We start from the raw sequence: 21,738 nt of genomic DNA on the forward strand, positions 1-21,738 counted from the left end.
AAAATTAAACTGGTATAATAGACTCCTATATCCTGGAAGTCAGACTAAAACATGGGACCCTCAAGAGGATCTTAGGGGGAGTATTTGAACCCAAGGGCCCTGGAGAAGGTGAGATGAAACCTAACCTCAAACTTCTCCTGTTTCTCTTTCTTTGATTTTTTTCTTTTCTCTTTTCCCTTGGTGCTGGCCCATAATTCCCTGTACCAGGATGTGGTCTACATTCATAATGAGCAGTTGATCAGAGAAACCTACTAGATCTCCTAAAACAAACAAGACAGACTTCTGTCAAAGCACTTGATTACCCACCAGTAAGTTACTGGTAAGACCCTACTGCTGAAGACACCATAGGGTGTAGGCACAGATGATGGAGAGACCTGATTAAAATCTGGAGGAGAGCCAATCCCCAGACAATTAACCCATCTAGTGCTGGAAGGTACTACATGAGCTACTGGGGAAAAGTGGCCAACATCTGTCCAAGCAACTCAAAATCTAAGCAGCTCAGAAAGAAACAAACTGACATGATGTTCACACAAGTGCAACAGTGGCACACAGCCATGATGGGTAACCTACTGCTCTTGGATTGGATAACAGATCCATCAGTAAAAAGGAAGCTTATCTGGAACTGGGAAACAAATCAGACTCATATCCAGATAATGATTCTGCTTTCCATTGTCAAGCCCCCACTAATCTTGAGCTGTAAGAGGGTATACACCCTTTAATTTCTCTCTAAATTAATAATGATTATCCCATTTAACCAGTTCTGACTTCATTCACCATTGGAGAATCTGCTTCTCTTTTTCAGACAGGAGCTGGACCTGAGGAGATAAATGACCCAGTACACTCCACCCTGGCCCCAGCTGAAACCACAGAGGAACTGGGGAAATGAACAAGAGTGCTCTTTCTTAGTGAATCTGATGTCAGCACAAGGGTGATGGAGACAGACAATGAGGACACTTAACACCTACCAAACCAGTGATCCAGAGGCTCCTAAGTGCCCATCACTGAAGTATACTTGAAATGGTCCCAGCATGGCTCAGGGAATTTTGCAGAAGAGGTGGTGGAAAGAATATTAGCCACAAGTTGGGGCATTTTACACAGAGACATTGCCTCCCAGCTAATAATGCATGACCCACAATTCCCATGGGGTTGACCTGCATCCCCCAACGAGGAAAGCCTCTTCAGAAAAGAGGCAGGAAGGAGGGCAAGGATGGTACCAACATGTGCTGCTTACATACTAAATATGTCCATATCTTTAAAAAATGAAATAAAAATGAATTCATTTCTTGGCATACACAAAATATCATAGCTCATAGTTAGGAAAACCTAACTATCTCTATATCTACTAAAGAAGGTGAAACTAAGATCAAAGGCACAAAGAAATTACAGAGCAACTAGAATGCACAATGGAAGAAAAGTAGCAACGATTTCTCACTAAAATTCTTAAGAAATGTACAAAACAAGTATGAAGAAAATTCTGAAATACATCTAAAAACAAAGGAATACTTTTTTAAAAGATTGAAAGGCATTCTACATTTGTGGAAAAAACGGTAAAACAGACCAGGTGAAAAAGTGATAGAATAAGATACCTCATGTTTTATTTTGGTTACTTCAGGCAAGTGATCCTTGCCACAGGGGAGCAGATGGGACACTGCAAATCCCATATGCACATACCACACACAATGCGCACAAACAGTACATTACACACACAATATGGGCCACTGCAAGAACACACACATGGGCATACAACACACCACATACTACCTTACACACGCACATGCACATGCATGCATGCACACAACTGTGCGCACACACAAACACACACAAGCAAAGACTAACAGGAAGTAGCAGCACACATAGGAAGACATAAAAATCTTCCTGTGCCAAAAGGTTAAGATGGCTCACAAACTAATGCAGGGGCAGAAGGGCACAGAGGAATAATACCAGAAAGAAACAGACAAATCAGAAGAGGAGCATTCATCCTTTTCTTTGGCAAAGCTTAAGTTCCCTCCTTTTCTTATTTCTTTCTTTTTAATATTTTATTTATTTGTTGGAGAAAGAAAGAGAATGGACATGCCAAGGTCTCCAGCCATTGCAAATGAACTCCAGACACATGTGCCACCTAGTGCATCTGGCTTACGTGGGCCCTAGAATCAAACCTAGGTCCTTGGGCTTCACAGGCAGGCGCCTTAACCATTAGGCCATCTCCAGCCCAAGTTCCCTCCTTGTCTGTGCCTCCACAGCCTCTGTCTTAGATCTAGCTTTGGAGATAGTACAGACAGGAAACAGGCCAGTTTCTCTTTATTCTCACCCTGGACAGTGCTACACTTACCCTGATTAAATTCTTGATACAAAAAGGAAAGAGTGGGGGTAAGAAAACACTAAGAGATTATCATCTGAAAAGATGAGCCAAGCCACCACCTAGAAAGTAGAGATTGATTAAAGGTGGTGGAGACAGAGATTGAAGCTAAAGAGTCTCTGTGACCAAGGTATCTCACAAGTTATGCAGGGAGACAGAGGCCAAGGACGGAGCTGTGCTGATGGTTCATAAATGGACTATCTAGGTGGGTAACTATTTTTATTTATTTGAGAAAGAGAGAGACAGTGAGAGTGAGTGTGAGTGAGTATGGGCACACCAAGGCCTCCTTCTACAGCAAGGAAACTCCAGATGCATATGCCACCCTGCACATCTGGCTTTACAAGGGTACTGAGGAATAGAACTAAGGCCATCAAGCTTAGCAAGCAATGGGTTTAGACCACTGAGGCAGCCCTGTGACTCTTAACCTGAACACAGAAGGTGATTTCTTTTCTGTTTTAATTTTAGAAATAAAAGTTCAGGGCTGGAGAGATGGGTCAGGGGTTAAGCTCTTGCCTGTGAAGCCTAAGGAACCTGGTTCGAGACTTGATTCCCCAGGACCCATGTTAGCCAGATGCACAAGGGGTACATGCATCTAGAGTTGGTTTGCAGTGGCTGGAGGCCCTAGCATGCCCATTCTCTCCCCCCCCCCCCATCTGCTTCTTTCTCTTTCTGTCTGTCACTCTCAAATAAATATAAAAAAATAAAAGAAAAAGAAAAAGAAGTAAAAGTTCAATTAAACTTACCTTCCTTGGAGAGGAGATTGTGAAATGTACTACAGAGGTAGAAAATTCCACTACCGTGCATGTCAATGTGGAGTTGATAGCCTTGCAGTCCATACTCAGGGTTGTCATCCAAAAAGGGACTGTGAGTAGGTAGCACATAGGGGCTGAAAAGCAAAACAAAACACACATTCTCAAGTTTGTCAACACCACAACCTACTACTATGGTAGAAAATACTGCTAAGATGTCACCATCTATCCTAAACACTACCTCCTACCAACCCCCAATAAGATGCTACAGGTATCCCAATCATCTTCCATCCTCTGAACTGTTCCATGCTCCTCTCACCAACATCTCAAAACTGACACAAGCCAGGTGTGGTGGCACAAGCCTTTAATCCCAGCACTAGGGAGGCAGAGGTAGGAGGATTGACATGAGTTCGAGGCCACCCTGACACTACCTAGTAAATTCCAGATCAGCCTGAGCTACAATGAGACCCTACCTGGAAAAAAAAAAAAAAAAAAGCCCACACGGGAGTCTCACAAGTGGCCACAGGACCACCAGAGTAAATGTGGTTGAGACCATCTTCAGGACAGCAGCTCTACAAAGGCCACTCTGTTCTCAGTGTCCTCCTCAATGGCCAGGAGCAGACAGGAGGAAGATGCATGAACAACTGATGTACAGATTAGGGATCCCTGGAAAGATTCCAGCCAAAGCAAACAGTGTGTTTTCAGTAAGAAACATTTTACTACATAGGGCAACACACTTAAAAGCATCCATGAGCTTGTCAGACAATAAAGAAGGGAGAAGCTAAGTCCACAGGGGCAGGGGAAGAGATGCAGGGAAACAGAAAGCATGTTATCTACCTAACAGTAGTCAAACCTATTAAAAGACACCCAAACAAAATGTGTCTGCAGGTCAGATTCAACCAGGGGACCAGGGGTCTGCATGTTTTATGAGATATGACAGTTCACATAAGTGCAATAACGTAGTGGTGACATCTTGTAGGAATGAAGTCCTTCTTCCTCTATAATATTCTACTGGACATAAATCCTTTAACTGAGAATAAATAAAGCAAATATATAGTCATAAATAATAAAATTATTTTAGCAACAGCTAAGCAGTTACACCTGTTGGCTTGGGTCTACTAGCTAAAAACAGAACACATTTGTAGCTGTTCTCAGGTTATTAAGATGGTAATTACTCTCTATAATGATCACATAGAAATGCAATTCACCCACATACAGATACATACAGAGTGGCTGAACCTAAAATGCTCCTCTCCACCAGGTGATGGAAATGAAGATTTGCCATAATAAAAGCCAGTCCATCTTCCTTCTGAAAAGTTATTGAAAAAGAATTTTTTTCTTAACTTTTTATTGACAGTTTCCATACATAAGACAGTATATCATGAACACAGACCCTCCACCAGCCTCCTTTTGTCCTTCCTGAGTCATCCCTCTATGAGATCCCTTCACCTTTCCAACAAGCTTCTAGCCAGAAGGATAGCAAGCAGATTAATCAGACAGCCCTCATAATTCTTCAGGTCAATATAGATCCATGAATTCAAATTATGAAATGTGGAGTAAGCAAACTGTTGATTCACCCACAAGTTATTCTCACACAGAAAGGGAAGAAGGGAAAGGAAAACAACCACCACAGTCAGTTGAAAAGGCAGACAAGAGGCTGATTCTGCAGGAAGCAGATCTTGATTTTACCTAGTCACTGTGTACAGAGGCACTGTATTCTCTAATTACATCTATGAACTCCTCCCTTAAAACAGCCAAAGGCAGGCTGGACAGATGGCTTAGCGGTTAAGGCACTTGCCTGCAAAGCCTAAGGACCTATGTTCAACTCCACAGATCCCAAATAAGCCAGACACACAAGGTGCCACATGCACAAGGTGCCACATGCACAAGGTGCCACATGCACAAGGTGCCACATGAGTCTGGAGTTCAATTACAGTGGCTGGAGGCCCTAGAGCACCAATTCTCTATCTACCTATCTCATTTTAAAAAGGTCAGTCTGCTGGGTTTGTCTCAAAAAATAAACAGCTAAAGGCCAAAGCACAGACATAAACAAAAACAAACCCAAGTGTGTAGTGTCATACTGTTTAAGGAGTCACTGTCCAGAAATAACCCCGGAAAGCATTAGATCTCAGCCCAGCCAGGTAAAGCAAGAAACATAAGCAAAGTGAAAGGGTAACTTCTGAAACACTTGAGCCTGAGGGCATATTGTGTCGATGCCACAAATGTTAGGCTTCTTAGAAGTCATAGTGTCAGCTGTGTGTGTACTAGCAGAGGTTCTGGCAGAGAAAGGCAAGACAGCAACATAAGGAGAAACATGGATGGACATCAAAGGAACAACAGTGTTAAGAGAACAGGAAGGCAGGAGGTGGCAGCCGGCCATTTATGACAGCAGAACAGCTGGGCAGCTCTGTAGAATACAAGGTCACAAATCCAGGATGATGAGACTAAGTGCAATTACTCAAGGAGTCTGTATTCAACTTCTCATGTAGCAGGAAATAAATATGGCCCATGAAGGGGAAATGACACAGGACATACACAGATCCCATCTTACCTGCCACAGCCCCACCAGAAGGCCAGGGTTTAGACAGAAGATACGAACAAGTTTGTCACAGCCAATCATGGTAGAGTTGTTTAAATGACTCAGATCATACTTTGCAATTAAAGACAACCATTGAGGTCTTTGAACATCCATGCCAAAGAAAAAGGAGAGAAAAAAAAATGAACTTTCCTATCACCTCAGTGGTGTATCTAAAAACGCTTTTGGAAAGCAATTAGTATACACTCATGAGCTCAAATCAAGTATCACAATTATGGAGTATAAATAAATAGCCCAATTGATAAAACTGGTATCTTACCCTACTATGTTTTTCTTCCCCTCCCTTTGGTTCTTCCTCTGAAAGCAGATGTGCCCTTCAAAGTTTTTATAGGGAAAACTAAGACATAGTGAAAACTGAAGCACTAGAAAATAAATTTAAACTAAAATTATGAGTGGTTCCAGGAAAGAGATATTCTGAACCCAGTCTTAGCCTAATGTTAAATTCTTAGTAAACTATCTACAGAGAACATTCCACAAGCAGTACACATGGCAAACACTGATGTCTGTCATTCTTAGGAACCTACACTTGGTTTAGAAAAATTATAAAGGAGATGAGATCTCAAGGTCAATAAACAGCAAAGCATTAAACTAAGGTCTTAAGTAAAACCATTAAATAGGAGGTCAGTTGTGGCACTGATTCAAAGCAGGAAGAGGGCTCTCAGGTACCAAAAGCAAGCTGCAGCTCCAATATGTCTCAATTCTTCAGCCCTTCAAAAGAAATTTTCATGCTGAGAACTATGAGTGATTAGGAGAGATGGTTGTTGAGTAGATATATAATCCATAAACTACAACTACACTTAGTATATGCATGTACAAGATACCCAGAAAAAAAAAATGAGCTCAGGATGATTAGTGACCCTATGTGGTGTCAAGGAACCTGAGGGAAACCTGGGCTGCAGTTGACAGATGCCTCACAACCTTTACCACAGACTGGGTGACTATGTGTGAGAACACAGGCCTGCTCAGAAGGTATGCCCACAATTCAGTGAGGAAGCACCATTGAGAGCACAGCACATAGAACTGTGCTCAGTAGGTGGTAGTCACCACAACTGTCACAGTTAAGCTAGAGAAAGAAGGCGAGGTAGGGATGTGAAAAAGTGCTTCCTCTCACTCTTCAATGGACCAAAGCTGGGAAACTCTGAAGCCTAGCAGTGGAGCCACTGACACTGGCTGAGGACACATTCAGCCCCCTCCTTTCAGCATAAGGGACCACTGATGCAGCCACTGAGGCTGACATTTACACAATCACGCTAACTTGAGGAGGAGGCACTGAGCTGAGAACACATTACATGCAAGGAAAAAAAATTAGGTCCATCTAGAAAGATGTAAGTTACAGGGAAATTCAATTTGCATACATTAGCTGGACTTTTGCTGTCCCCCAAAAATTCTCAAAGAAGAAACAAAAAAAACACCTAAACAAAAGGCACAAAGCATCATCCAGGTTGCTACAAGGCATAGTCAAGGACCTGTTCTCCACATGATGAAGGCATGGGCTTGCAGACTCACAGTGAAAGGCCAATCCAGCCTCCTGAAAGCACCTTCAGCTTTGTTCACCACAGGTGATCAAAGGCTAATGAAGGTCTCCAGAGCTTCAGTGGAAATAAATTGCATTCAGTGAATTTCCCTCCAATGAGGCCTAGGAATTGTCACTGTGAGTATCTAGAATTCCTGATCTTGATGTCAATTCCCAGGTACAAACTTCAAGTGAGCTTTAAAATTTAACATTACCCATTTAGTCTTTCATAATTATAATTAATGTTAACAAATGTGTACTAATACCAGTAAATAATGTATGATACACCAAGTAATATGTTGTTAGGTCAAAAGAATGAACTGTAGGTTTCCTCTTAAATACAATTTCATAAAGCATAAAACCTATAACTGTATTAGAAAAATCTTGAGGTCATATCATCATACAAAATTTACAGATTTATCCAAATAAAAGGACCATTTTAAAAGGTAACTGTTTTCAAATATTTTCAGTAATACAATCAGGGAAAATAATCCACATGTTTTTTCCTGATACCACTGATGATGTTTTCAAAATACAGCAAGCCTGGACTAGCAGTGACAGATCTGAATTCTTTCCTGTGTGCAGCATGGGCAGAATTCATTAGCCACTAAGCACCTCAAAGAACCAATGTCATGCACAACCCAGACACAGGCTCACTGCAAGGAAGCTGAAATAAGACTATCTCTTTACAAGAACAGGTAAGAGAGATGGGTGGAAGTGCAATGAGCAGGGATGGCATCTTGCCAAAAATACTGCTGTGGTCAAAGGACAGCAGAACAGGGAAGAAGGAAGGAGAAGAGGAAGGGAGCAAGTGAGTATGAGTGGGCAGAAGACACCTGAGGATAAGGCAGGCTGGCTGCACCCTTGCACGGCAAAAGACTTGTTACAAAGATGCACTAGCCTGCTCAAGAGATGAGGATCTTCACTTGCCTCTGTCCCACTTTATACAAAACTGGCCAAGGATGAGCATGACATCTGCCGGGAAAGGCAGACGTGAGCCTCTCCATGTGGACCAGTGCAGAGCTCCCTAACAACAGGACAATGGCGAGTGTTCTGTGAGGCACAGTAATCCTACATATATCTTTTGCTTTTCTTCCTAGCAGCCAACAGCACATCCCATCTTACAGATGTGAAAGAGCTATGCTGGATGTACAAGGTCATTTGTCTAGTAAGGTCAAGAGAAAGGCAAACGAAATAACTGCTAGGATCTCATATTTAATCTACAAGTAGTAATTCACTTACTAAACATGAAAAATATGCTAATTCTACATCTTCTTGTTAAAATGTTCATAAGTTAAGAACTTCAGGCTGGAAAGATGGCTTAGGGTTAAGATGTTTGCCTTCAAAGCTGAAGGACCTACATTCAATTCCCCAGGACCCATGTAAGCCAGATGCACAAGGTGGCATATGCATCTGGCATTTGTCCAAAGTGGCTAGAGGTCCTGGCACACCCATTCTCCCTATATATTGGCCCGCCCCTCCCTCCCTCCCTCCTCCCTCCCCCCGTCAAATAAATACATTTTTAAAAAGTTAGAAACTTAATTTGTACTGCTACAGATAAGATACAAAGAAACTATATTTAGATATAACCCCTGAGTAAGACACACTCAGTGTTCTACTTATGTTCTTCTACACAGCAGTGCAAAATGATAGAAGTAAAATAAGCTGGCAGTATTTTTCAATTACAAAGTAATGCCAGCTAATATTTAGGTGCAAGATGTACTCAACCAACAGTTGTGCTGAATTACTCCTTACCCATATTTAGCAGGGGGTTTATAGCGGTCCATAAAGACGGGTGTCACACCACACACATCCAAGGTCGACAATGCAGCTAAACATGGCCAATTTTTGCCATACCATGAAACAGTAACAGATGTATCATTTAAGGAGAGATCGGCATGTTGTATGATGTGTTCTCTTCCACTCTTTTCTTTCAATACAATAGCCCAACCCAAGCCAGATATTCTGCAGAAAGGAAATAAAGCAGGCAATCTTTACCTCATTACAGAAACAGATCGGGGGTGGGGGGACAATTTCACTTACTATCTCCATCATACACCATCTCCGTCAAACACCATCTTTGTCACACACCATCTCCACCACATGCCAACTCTGTCACATGCCATTCCCATCACATACCATGTCCGTCAAACACCATCTTGGTCACACACCACCTCCATCACACACTACCTCCGTCACACACACCATCTCCATCATATACCATTCTCCATCAGACACCATCTCCTTGCTGGGCTGGGTGGTGTACACTTTTAACCCCAGCACTCAGGAGGCAGAGGTAATAGGATCACCATGAGTTCAAGACCACCCTAGACTACAAAGTGAATGCCAGGTCAGCCTGAGCTAGACTGAGACCGTACCTTGATATTTAAAAAAAAAAAAAAAAAAAAAAAACACTATCTCTTAAGCACCCCCTTCGTCAGAAGCCAAGGTGAGAATTCTCAGAACACAGCTGATGGAACTTTCCTTTCACCAACAGTACTCTTTTCTCCTCACTCAACAAACACTGAACATCTGTGATATTCCAAGAGCTAGCAATTCACACCCAACATAAGGTAGAAAGGAAGGACACCATGTCTCTACTACAGCAGATTACTTGACTACTTCTGCTTTTCTTAATAATTTTAGGGCCTAAGTACAAAATATGAAAACATCATGCATTTTACTGGCACAGAGAAAAACATACAGAAATACCAGAGACAGTTCCCTCTTAGAACTGAACATGTGCAAATCCTAGGTTCAATCCCCAGGCTTGCAAAATTAAAGAAAAGAAAAACCTGCACATCCATACCATGCACATGACACCCTGAGCTGACAGCATCACCCTCCCCGAATATGGTTAGAAACCAAGTGTCGAGAGTCCTGCCCAGGGCCCAAGGCCTCTGTTGAAGAACACGCCGCACGCCGCACACCTGAGGGCCTCTTTGGTTTTTATGGGAAGACCTGTGTAGGGACTGACAGGCTTGAGAATCTGGACTAATGCTGCTTTCACAGAGGAGATCTGCTTTGTGATATACTCTTTCTTCCAATAGCCAGCTTCTTTATCCTCTACAGACAGTGAGCTTACAGATGCCGCTGTTTCATCTACTGAACTAAACTTGCAATTCAGTCTCTTAGATAAAAATACAGTTGAGTAGATTCTGATCCAAATAAGACTGGAAGAAAAGAAGAAAATAAATTAGCTGAGAGACACTGCAACAGTATGTTATATTAAAGGTCCATAATGATTTCAGATAGTCTTACACCAGGAATAAGCCAAGCTGAACATTATTCTTCTGGTGTTACAGTGAACTGAAGCCTAAATTAAATGTTTTAGATCCACCAAGCCCAAAAGTATGAAAAGGAAAAATCTATTTCTGTGGGTTAAGTTTAAAGTGAGCAATCCGGTGCTAATCAGGACCATTCAAATACTACCTTCCTGCAACAATTATTGACAAGAAGATCATTCTAAAATATAGTAAGCATATATAAAGGACAACTCTTACCTCATTTGTGCATATTTGTGTATGCATGTACAGTTTAAAAACACAAAGAAAGAAATATCAACAGTGACTAAATGAATTAGACATTCATGTTATTTCTGACTTAAATTTTTTAATAAGCATACATTTCTGAAAGTTTAATAAATAATGGCAGCAAGAGCTGGGGAGATAGCTCAGCTGGTAAACTACTTACATGGTAAGCATAAGGACCTAAATTCAATTCCCAGTACCTACTTAACAATGCCAGGCATGGTGGAACATGTTTGTAACCCCAGCACTGGGGAAGCAGAGACAACACTGGCTAGTCTAGCCTAATTGGTGAGCTCCAAGCCAATAAGACATGGTCTCAGAAAGGAAGACAGTAGCCGGGCATGGTGGCACATGCCTTTAATCCCAGCAGTGGAGAGGCAGGGGTAGGAGGATTGCTGTGAGTTCAAGGTCACCCTGAAACTACACAGTGAATTGCAGGTCAGCATGAGCTAGAGTGAGACCCTACCTCAAAAAAAAAGAGGAGGACCCATGTTCCTAAGTATGAGGTTGTACTCTGACCTCCACATGCACACATGTACACCTGCACATTCATGATGACACATGCATGTCCACATAAAAACATGCACAATGAAAACCTAAAAGTATCTGTTCCAAAACAATGAATTGCAATCTTTACAGATGCAAACAAGGAACCCAAGGTTTTAAACTTTCCCAGCTGATTCTGACAGGCTTTCATAGACTGACATCTGAAAGCCACCATATCATACATTAGTGCCTTCACTACCATGTTTCAGGAGTGTAGACAGATAGATATTACTAAAGACTTTCTGTTCTATTACTATATATATAGCTACATATAATATAGAAGTATCGACCTTCTGTCATTCTTCATGCACTTGCCTACCAAGCCAAACCTCCATTACAACCTGCATTCCTTCTCATCTTGATGTTTTTTCCAGTGCTATGTGGTTGTATGGAGGATCATTATTGCATGACGTGGAGTGGGACAGAACCCTATGAGCCAACAAGGTCAGTTGTAGGCACAAAATGCTCACTGGTGTTTGGAGAATTTTATCACTCTCTACTCAAGGTGAAATTCTGAGATACAGACCAAGACCAGTAACAAAGTAGAAGCAGTGCCTTCTCTTTATTTCTAGATCCTTCAGAGACCAGGGAAGAACAGCTCCCTGCTCCCAAGGATAAGGCCTCCACACTCCACTCCTGGAATCTCTCCTCCCTTCATTTACTCTCTACATGGAGTAAGTTAAATTGATCAGCAGGTTTGGGAGGAAGAGCTAAGGTGATTTAACATAGTCCCTCTCCCTTCTTTCTCTATGACTTGCTTAACCACTGTAGTGAGAGTATCATCTTCCCTAAGTCCCCAGGGCCACAGAGCATCACACTCAGCTGCTACAAAAGTAACGAGCCTTATCTTTTGTAGTATATGCAAAAAAAAAATTCTTTTTTCTGCACAAAAGTGCAAATATTTGAAGAAATCATATGAATAAATATATCAGACATGGCATTTCTACATATGTCTGAAAGTATTGAAATTAATTTTCTTATGTATTTAGAAATGGTTAAAAATCTGTAATAACTTTTTTGACTCATACAAACTGGCATCAAAATGTGAAAAGACATAGTTTCTCCTTACTTGTCACTGGCTAAATGATAAAAGCGCCTGCTAACACATCCAGCACATAAGAGACTCACAGCATCCAAGTAGGAAAATATCTTCAGCAAGATTTCTGAAGGCATCCTGGGAAAGGAGAAAAAAATCAGACAAGTAGATGAGTGCTGAATTTACAAATAACTCAGAAAACAAATGGCTATTCATCTCTAAATAGGAGGAGGCCACAAACATACACCTCCTGTTTAAAAGGCAAACATTTTCCTAACTTTCAATTTTTTTCTTGCAATTTTCTGGTTATTACAACTCTCATGACATAGACCAATAAAACAAAAGCACAGGATACAGACAACTAACTTTGTCAGCAGGTTAAGTTAATAGGCAGGATTTCACCACCTCTCAATAACGTGTGTTATTCTCTACTGAGATGCAGAGAAATAAGGGCTTGGGACACATTTTGACTAGTAATAAGAAAAACACAGGATGCCTCTCCTTTAACAAATACTGAGTTGAATGAGAAGTGAGTTACACCCTCCTGCTTACTCATATCCTCATAATGGAACATAGATTGTTTTCTCCTAGGCTCAAGGAGAGACAATGTTATCTGAAGGGCTAAATAAATGATGTAAGTATTCCTAATATTTCATCTATTTTCGTAACTGTAGAATTCTGTAAACACTACAGGGATGTGGAAATACCCAGGAGCATTATTAGTGCTAGTGAATCAGAATCAAGCAGCTCCATGAGCACCTGTAAAAGACAAAGAACATGGAGCTACAGAAGACTGTAGCAAGGGCTGGGAACAGTAAGGTGCAAGGATAAAAGATCAGGGTAAGTGTCCTTGGCCAATTTAAAATGTTTGAGCCATAGTCTCTACTTGTGATTTTCTTTAAATTTTATTCTAATTTACTTATTTGAGGGGGCAGATCGAGAGGTAGAATGGGCACAGCAGGGACTACATCAGTGCAAATGAACTCCAGATGCATGCACAACCTTGTGCATCTGGCTTACATGAGTACTGAGGAACTGAACCTGGGTCTTCAGTCTCCACAGGCAAGCACCTTAACTGCTAATCCATCTCTCCAGCCCTCTACCTCTTATTTCAATGATTAAAGTAATTTCACTTTTGACGAGAATCAGTTTATAGAACATTCCATAGGAAATAAAATTCTGAGAATACTGAGACAGAAAGAGAACACTGCCTCACTATTTGGCATGTGTCACTGAGTAAGTGTACCACAGCTCAAAGCTTCTAGAAGACTTTCGGGAAGACGACACACACGATCTTGCCTTACTTAAATCCCATCCTCCCAGAGGCAAGCCTTTACATTCAGAGTCACTTAGCTAGGTGCCTTTAATGAGAAGTGGCCTCTGATGTTAGAGACAGCAAAGCTACAAAAATGTATGTTTCTGAAGCCATTTAGATTATCCACTACATATATTTTTTATACTTTTGAATTGTTTCATAATATTTGTATCTATTATTTCAAATTACAGGAAGTCAACAAAAGTTCAAGTTGATCTTAAACACAACATTTCAGAAATGTGTACAATAGCTAAGACCTTAACTGAACAAAGTCCCATTTGTCAGGCAGGTTTTTATCTTCCTATCCTTTCTGTCTATTTCTGGCACATTAAGAAAGCCCCTTCTTTACAGTGAAAATGGCTAAGAGTAGTACATTCTTATTTACCATTCAGGAGGCCACCTCCAAGCTGGAACAAAGTTTTACGCCCATACTTGGTTCCTTTAGAATCTGTTGAAGTCTAAGTATTTCCCATCCACAGTTTCATAAATAATTGGGAAGGGTCTAAGGGATGATGGGGAAAGATAAAGAAAGAGGAAGTGAGAGACAGGACAGAGAAGTTCAAAGTGTGGATAAAGGAAACTGTTCTTTAGGCCAAAGGACTTCCCTAAGGAATGGAACTAATCTGTGCTTGAGCATTTTCAGCGCTGTGGGGATTCAAAAATAGAGATGTCCTTGTCCCATCCACACAGTGGACTAACTCCAATATTCTTTCACCCATAAAGCCCCACTTCTACCCCATCCCATTCCTATCAAGAACTCTCACTTCCTCCTATCAAGCCACCTGTTCTGTCCCCACCCTTGTCTTAAGGCCTCCCACCTTCCTTCTGCATGCTTCACCCCAGCCTTTGAACACGCTGCCCAAAATAGCTTAACACTGTACTATGCCTTCCCTTGGTCCCTCACCCCAAGTTCCCCCTTCAGCTGCCTCACAAGCTCGTCGTACCCCTCTAACTGCAGAGTTTCTGGGAACAAACAAAGAAAACAAAAACCTGTCTATGCTTGCTGCCTCCAAACCCATGCCTCCTACTATCTTTTTATTTCTTACACTTCAGTGGAAACTATAAAATACAAAAGGAAAAACATAGCAGTTCTTTGAGGCCACCCCCCGTTTGGCTGCTCTCTGAGCTCTGGCCCTCTCTAGGCAGCAGGCACCCAACCACTCCTGCTTAGGCAGTGATCTATCTCTCCCTCTGGCTCATACGACCCCTCCCCATTGTCCCCAGACGACCCAAACCTCACAGGTCTCCCCTGGCTCTACTTGTTTCTCAACGTTCTGGTTTCTCTGTGTGTGTCAACAACTTTGCTTGCCTTTCTTTGCTCTCTGTTCAACCCCCATTATATCCAGGAGAGCCAGACCTGGCTGTGTGAATGAGACCCACAGCCACTGTCCTTCGGCACCCTTCCTTGTCACCAGCAGGAATATTTTCAGCCCCCAGCTACAAGACTTTCTCTTCCAAATCAGCAGCACCTCCAGCTATACATCTGTTCCAGCCAACAGTTTGAGGTTCCCACCTGATGTCTGATCCCCCCACCCTGACATCTAATTCAAATGCATGGCTGACATCCATCATATCTCCAAACAGATGCCAAATTCGCCTATCTCATCATCTTCCCACCTTCTAGAGGAAGATACAGGTAAATGAGAATGCATCATTACTTAAGAAGTCGATGGCATGCCCAGCATCTTGTAAGTAAAGTCAAGTCCCTACCCAGGGCCTAGCTGCCCCAGCCCATGAGTGCCCACCCCTCCTCCCACGACACTCACTTCCCAGCTGGCTGTCCCACAGCCCTTAAGCACTTCCTGCCTCTGCACCTCTGGGTGCCTGCTCCTGTGTGCTTCCCTCCAAACTCTTTTCATCTTAATTACCAGTTTCTTCTTCAGTATCACCACAAGACAGCTGTTCCTTACCAAGTATCCAAGTTACTGATTGTACACTTTTTTTAAAGTCCGTCTCTCCCATGAGGTCATGAGAGCTGTGAGGATACATGTCAGAGATCACCATGGATCTCCTGGCACTAGATGCAGCTTCTGACAGAGTAGTCTTCAAGTAAACAAACTCTCGCCCTACTTCTCATAGCAGACTATTCTATGACAGATTTTATTCCCATAGGAAATGTTTTAAACTCAAGTTGGTGTTCTTAATTAAATCCTTGGTTTAGCTTTTTTGTTTAACACACTAAAGTGTATCCATTTAACTGTGAATATAAAAATATGGGCACTGTGAGCTGAGATAGTTATGATATTTAAATGTCCACAACTTAAAAGCAGACAACTTATGTTTGATTACAGTTTTTGTAGCACATAGGCTGTGTGGTCCTTGCTTCCTAGTGCAAAATGTCTCTCCTTTATAATACCAGGTTTCCAGGGCTCCATACAATACAGAGGCTACCTCATAGATGCCACTACAGACACATCTACAAGCCATCTCAGCACCAATCCATGTGAGTATTTGAAGAGTCTATGGGTCTAGGGCTGAGGGACAATGGCAAAACGGGTTCCAAACTACCGAGCTAAGAAATCCTGGGAGCTCACACACCTTGAGAAGATGCTTGGATTTCCTTTTGGCTTTTCAGGGGTTTTATCAACTGAGAAGTGAATAATTCTGAAGAACAGTTTAAAAAGGAAAATTCAATTTACTTGTCACTTTTAGAAGTTCAATTTCATAAACCTAGTCTAATAAGGATAATGGTGACAGGCTCATGACTCATATCAAACTCTTCGTGTTGTGCACTCTTCCTACACAGTACTATTCTTAGAAAGCTCAAAATAGCAACTTGGTATATACAGTGATTTCCTCTAAAAACCTCGAGCCTAGAGCTCCCAAAGGGCAGGAGACTACTTCCACTACTTACCTGTCCAAGGAGGTCGAACAGGTAAAGGAGGGCTTTGCACAATGCTGGCCACGCCTGGCATACTGCCTTGGAGCAGAAGAGCCACCAGCAGACTTGACACCTGGCCCTTTTCTGAAAGTCAAAGTGGGAAGTTCAAATTATGTAACTACCAAATAAGGTGAATTATCTGTTCCTTTCTCAAAAATTCTAGAGGGCCCAAAAACTCAGAAGATTGTTCACTGTGAAACTTTATTTCTGAAAGCAAGCAAGGGAGGGAAAGAAGAAGGAAGGGGAGTAAAGCATGTGTGGTGGCTAAGTAGAACTAAAGCCCGAGCTCACTCTGATTGATATTCTATCTGGTTAATACCTGTTCTCATCACAGGCTGTCAGCCTGTCAAGGGAATGCTACAAAATGTATTCAAGGGAAACAAAGGGGAAAAAGATAAAGATGTATTGACTGCCAGTTTTGATAATACACCAGAAACATAATTTTAAAAAGGCACTGACCTCTGAACGAGAACTGTCAACACAAGCAGAAACTGAGCTATATTTGAAGGACACTTTTGTCTGTGTCAGTCAAAGAAGTATCAATAATCCATGAGGGCCTTTCCACATTTTAATATTGTACACTCAATAAGTATGTTTCAATTGGCCATCTTTTTATTTTAGTGATGCATAAATAATGTATCTTACAATTAACAGCTTTTTGAATTTGATAAATTGGCATATTTTATGCACTTTTCAGAGTTCCTAAAACAAATTTTTATTAAAACTGATTCTCAAAAACAGTGACCCTCAGTAGACTGAGGAGATCTGAAACACTGTGGAGAGCACAGTTCATAGGTCCCTACTCCTAAGTAGTAGCCCCAAAGAGAGCTCTTGATGGATATGTTTCTCCTGCATAGGTCTGGAAGCTGCTTCTTAAAACAACTGCACATAGTAATTACTGGTCCACCTGCCATCCTGCATGCTATTTAAGATGCAACTAAAATCTAGAGAACTGTGCCCACTTGATCAGGCCACAAACACCACTGCTTGGACCAGCACAAGTTTAGTCACCCTGTTTTCGTACCAGTCTGTTTCCCAAGATGTATTTGGATTAATACTCAATAGAAAGATATGGTGGGGGCAAAAATGAGATGTCTCAAGAACTTTGAAGAAAGATGAATAAACCTTTCAGAAGCTGAAGTATGAAATCCACACAGGACAGGCCTTAAAAGCAACTCTCAACTCCAAGCATGCCCTGCTCAAAAGGCATAAGCAAAAAGAGGCCCTTGCCCAAAGCTCAACTGACCAGGTAGCAATGCAGCTCGATGCCTACTGCCAAGACCATATATCATGACATCCATCTACCAGTGAGCACCCAAATCCCCACGTACACCCGTCTGCCATGCTCAGCAAGCGCCTCTGCCCTAATCTGCTAAGTAGCCACAGGATGAGCTCCACTTCCCTAGATAGGGTTTCCTCTTCAGAAACAAGCAGGATATCTGCACACCAGAAGGCCCCTCGTATCATTAGTTATCATCTGCAACCTGGTGTCTCAGCAGAAACAAGTTTCTGGAGTGTAACAAACACACCATGATAGAAAAAGCTGGCAATATATGGCTCTGCCTCCTACCTTTAGCAGAAGTTCTGTGTGCATTTGGTCTCACCTGACTTTCTGGCCAATGTCTTACTAAGTTAGGCAAAAGCAGTGACTCTCAATCTGTGCTCTAGAAAGCATAAAGAGGAAAGAGAGGACAAGTAAATGCTTGAGAATGTCACTTCCTTCTTTAATAAGCATGTTCTACTATCATACATTTTTGTACATCTGTTGAAATTTTTTGTTTTAATAAAAGATTTCTACAGCAGAAAAGCTTCAACTCCATTGACCCAATCTTCACACTGTAGTCAGAAGCATAATGTACAAACTGTATTAGTTTCCTAGAGCTGTCTTAACAAGTACTGGGAAGTTAACAACAACAGAAGTGTATTATCTAATAGCCAGAAGTCCAAACTCAACATGGGGGCAGGGCCAAGCCCTCTAAAGACTCTAGAGAATGCTTTCTCTGATGGATACTGAAAATCCATGGTGCCCTTAGCTTGTGGCACGCTAGTCCCAATCTGCCATGTTCACCTATGTCTCAAATTGGATTTGAGCCCACCCTAATACAGATCCTAGGCACATACCTGATATGCTGCCTACTTTTTGGCCTCAGCACACATCACATCCAACACTGAGCATTCTACTCAACTGATTTGTTTATAATTATAAGAATGTAACCTACATAGAGGAATGGTCATGGTGTGAGTGTCACTGGATGCTGTTCTCCAGTACCCACAATTTATCTGGCAAGCAGGCAGCATTCAACCAACAGCTGCTAATTTAATGTCAATTGAGAAAGCATGCCATAGTTTAACACTAAAATTATTTTTGTATTTCTCTAAGAGAAAAAAGAAATACACATACACAAAAAAAGGTCTGGGAGGAAACACTAGGTTATCAGCAGTTAACATGCCTGATTCGCAGGATCACAAGGCTTAGTGACGCAGATTGTTTTTAAACAGGCAGGCCTCTATTTTCTAATTTTTCTTCATATTGCACCCATTCTTCATCTTATAGAAATTTATCTTTAAATTAGTTGATATTCCCTCCCAAAGCCTTTGTGTTAAACATGACACACACACACACAAAATAACAAATAAAAAGCAGCCCTGTTTCCCCTGCCCACTGGTACCCACTCATATGAGAACAATGCCAGGATGCCTGGCTGTTTCAAGAAACACACACTAACTCAATCCAGGCAATTCCTACTGAGAAGGTTAACCCATGTGTCCAGGACTCACAAAGTCTGCTAACACCTCATGAAGTAAATAGTCGTCTGTGTTGAAATTATATGTGTTAAAACTACAGATAAAATCATGCTAGTGGATTCCTCAAAATTTAGCTGTAACTCTACGAAAGACAGTTTAAATAATGATTAAACAGGTAAGTCCAGTTTGGGACTAGCTTTTTAAAAAAAGAAAATTGGAACAAAGGCTATTCCCTAATCTAGTAACACATGGATATGCCTCTGGGGTTTTTTTACTAAAATAATTAATAAAGCTAATTTATCTGGCTTAATTCTACCAATACTTCTTAAGGACATACTCTGTACAGGGAAATGCATGAAATGCTTTAAAACTCACTACATCCTCTGTTAATTGGAAAAGGCCATTTTTTATAAGCATGTTTTACCCCGTTTCAAATGGCAAATCAACTTTTTTGCTGGATTGTTTTACCACAATTAAGAGATCTCATGGAATTCCTCACTTCATAAAAGATCAAGACTAAATAGACACAAATATTTTAAAGACTCAAGCTAGAGGTGAACAATCTCCAGTACCCTCATCTCTTGACTACTCTCTTTCAGTTCCTTTTACCATAATGTAAGTAAGCTTTACACCACACCAAATGAGCCTTTGACAGGACAGAAAACACATACCCATTTTTTCCTAAATACAATTTCACATTGTAATGGGTCACTCAACAAATCAGTCAGCTGCATGTTTCATGTAGCTCTATTTAAAACATTTTTCAAGTAATATATTTTGCCCAATATCTTTGAATTATTTCAATCTTTTTGAAAAATGCTTATTTTTTGGTATGTAGTAAGTCAAATTAGACTACCTATAAATTAAGCTAATTTGGTAGGTGTTTGGCTATATGTCTTAAAATTTGTGATATTTACACATATTTTGTATTAAAAGAGAGAACCATGGATTCCTAATTGACATCTAATCTTTCAAAATTAGAAATTAAAAATATGTACCATCCTAAACCACAACCATTCTGTTCTTAAAAGCTGACTTTTCTTTACCAACAAGAATCTATACAGGTCCAATTCACAGGAGAAAAAGCAGGTTCCCACATGAAGCATAATGATAGGTACGCTAATTACACCATACACCAGGAAATTCAACTTACAAGGAAATAAAAGATTCATTACATAAAACTCATTTGGTTCTCCCTCAACAGAACACTATATAATCTAATTTCAGTAAAGGGAGGCGAATCAATTTAAAGTTCAAGTTTCTAACTTAAGGATCAGGTTTTCTTTTCTACATAACAGAATTTTAGCAAGCAATGTCATTTTGCACAAATCTGAAGGCTTGCCTGTCATTATAAATAAATAATCAAGACCTAAGTTGACAAGTAATGGAAGAACACAGGGCAGAGTCCTGGAGATAGGCTGGGGATAAGTAACTGAAGTAACAGATGCTTACACAAAGATACTTGGCTCATTAGAAAACAAAAGACACATGACTTTTTACATCTACTGGTCAAGAAGCCTTAAAAAAGTTATCCTCGAGATTTTAAGTTCTTAGCATTATCTGGTAATGGGTACAGGGCTAGCTAGAAAGAGCTTATGATAAAATGAAAGTTGTTTAGTAAATTGCTTCTTAGGGTTATGAAGACACTTCTGGAAGGCCCTTTCCTACCTCACTTCTCAAATTGCCTTCTCTCACTGCAAGGCACCCCAACAAAAATGGAAGAGAATCCTCTAGAACAAGAATACTACCGGCTCTTGCACTTCACATGACAGAACATTAGAAGAGAGGTAAGCACCAGTCAGTCAGTCTAGAAAAAGCAACTTGGCCTGGGCAGCAAAGGTCTACATAGTGTTGCTTCAGAGGATATGCCTGGAGACAAACCTGCTTCAGAAGTATACCTTACTTTCAGGAATCATGGGCCTGAAGGAAAACTCTAGTAGGTTTTCATGGGATGGCTTAATTTTGGTTGACTAAGTTACATGGTCAAAAAAAAAAAAAAAGGAAAGGAAAGGAAAGGAAAAAGAAGGAGCTGGAGTGATGGCCTAGAGGTTAAGGAGCTTGCCTGCAAAGCCAAAGGATCCAGGTTCAATTCCCAGATATACAAAGTGGTGCAAGCGTCTGGAGTTCGTTTGAGGTGGCTAGAGGCCCTAGCGCGCCTATTCTATCTATTGGCCTCTCTATATAATAAATAATTAATAAATAAAAATACAATAATTTTTGAAGGAAGGAAGGGAAAGGAAAAGAAAGGAATCTGGCTGGCTGGCTGGCAGGCAGGCAGGCAGGCAGGCAGGCAGAAGGTAGCCTTATGTGGTGATTCATGCCTTTAACTCTTTACAGTAGGGAAGCTGAGGTGGGAAAATTGCTCTGAGCTCAAGAACAGCCTAGGGCTGCAGAGACCCTACCTACAAAACAACAACCATATATATACACATACACAGTGATTCCTAGTTTTAAACTCCGGGGGAAAAAAA

At 41.1% G+C, this 21,738-nt stretch overlaps 1 protein-coding gene across 3 annotated transcripts in view; it reads right to left on the reverse strand.

Moving 5' to 3' along the window:
• The window catches only part of Fbxo15 (F-box protein 15), a 51,699-nt gene that overhangs the window by 29,806 nt on the left and 155 nt on the right, over window positions 1-21,738 (reverse strand). Inside the window, exons 2-8 of one of the 3 annotated variants that reach the window (XM_045135172.1) lie at window positions 16,496-16,606; window positions 12,360-12,464; window positions 10,145-10,387; window positions 8,970-9,179; window positions 5,657-5,783; window positions 4,332-4,414; window positions 3,100-3,242 (exon numbers count right to left, since the gene is read on the reverse strand). In XM_045135172.1, the coding sequence (XP_044991107.1) occupies window positions 3,100-3,242; window positions 4,332-4,414; window positions 5,657-5,783; window positions 8,970-9,179; window positions 10,145-10,387; window positions 12,360-12,463 (910 nt within the window). In that variant the 5' untranslated portion in view covers window position 12,464; window positions 16,496-16,606. Of the gene's footprint in view, window positions 1-3,099; window positions 3,243-4,331; window positions 4,415-5,656; window positions 5,784-8,969; window positions 9,180-10,144; window positions 10,388-12,359; window positions 12,465-14,026; window positions 14,112-16,179; window positions 16,198-16,495; window positions 16,607-21,738 lie in introns of those variants that run through there. The other 2 variants (XM_004654640.2, XM_045135173.1) reach the window with 2 other exon arrangements.

Source organism: Jaculus jaculus, chromosome 15, assembly GCF_020740685.1.
Source record: "Jaculus jaculus isolate mJacJac1 chromosome 15, mJacJac1.mat.Y.cur, whole genome shotgun sequence".
Taxonomy (NCBI): Eukaryota; Metazoa; Chordata; class Mammalia; order Rodentia; family Dipodidae; genus Jaculus; species Jaculus jaculus.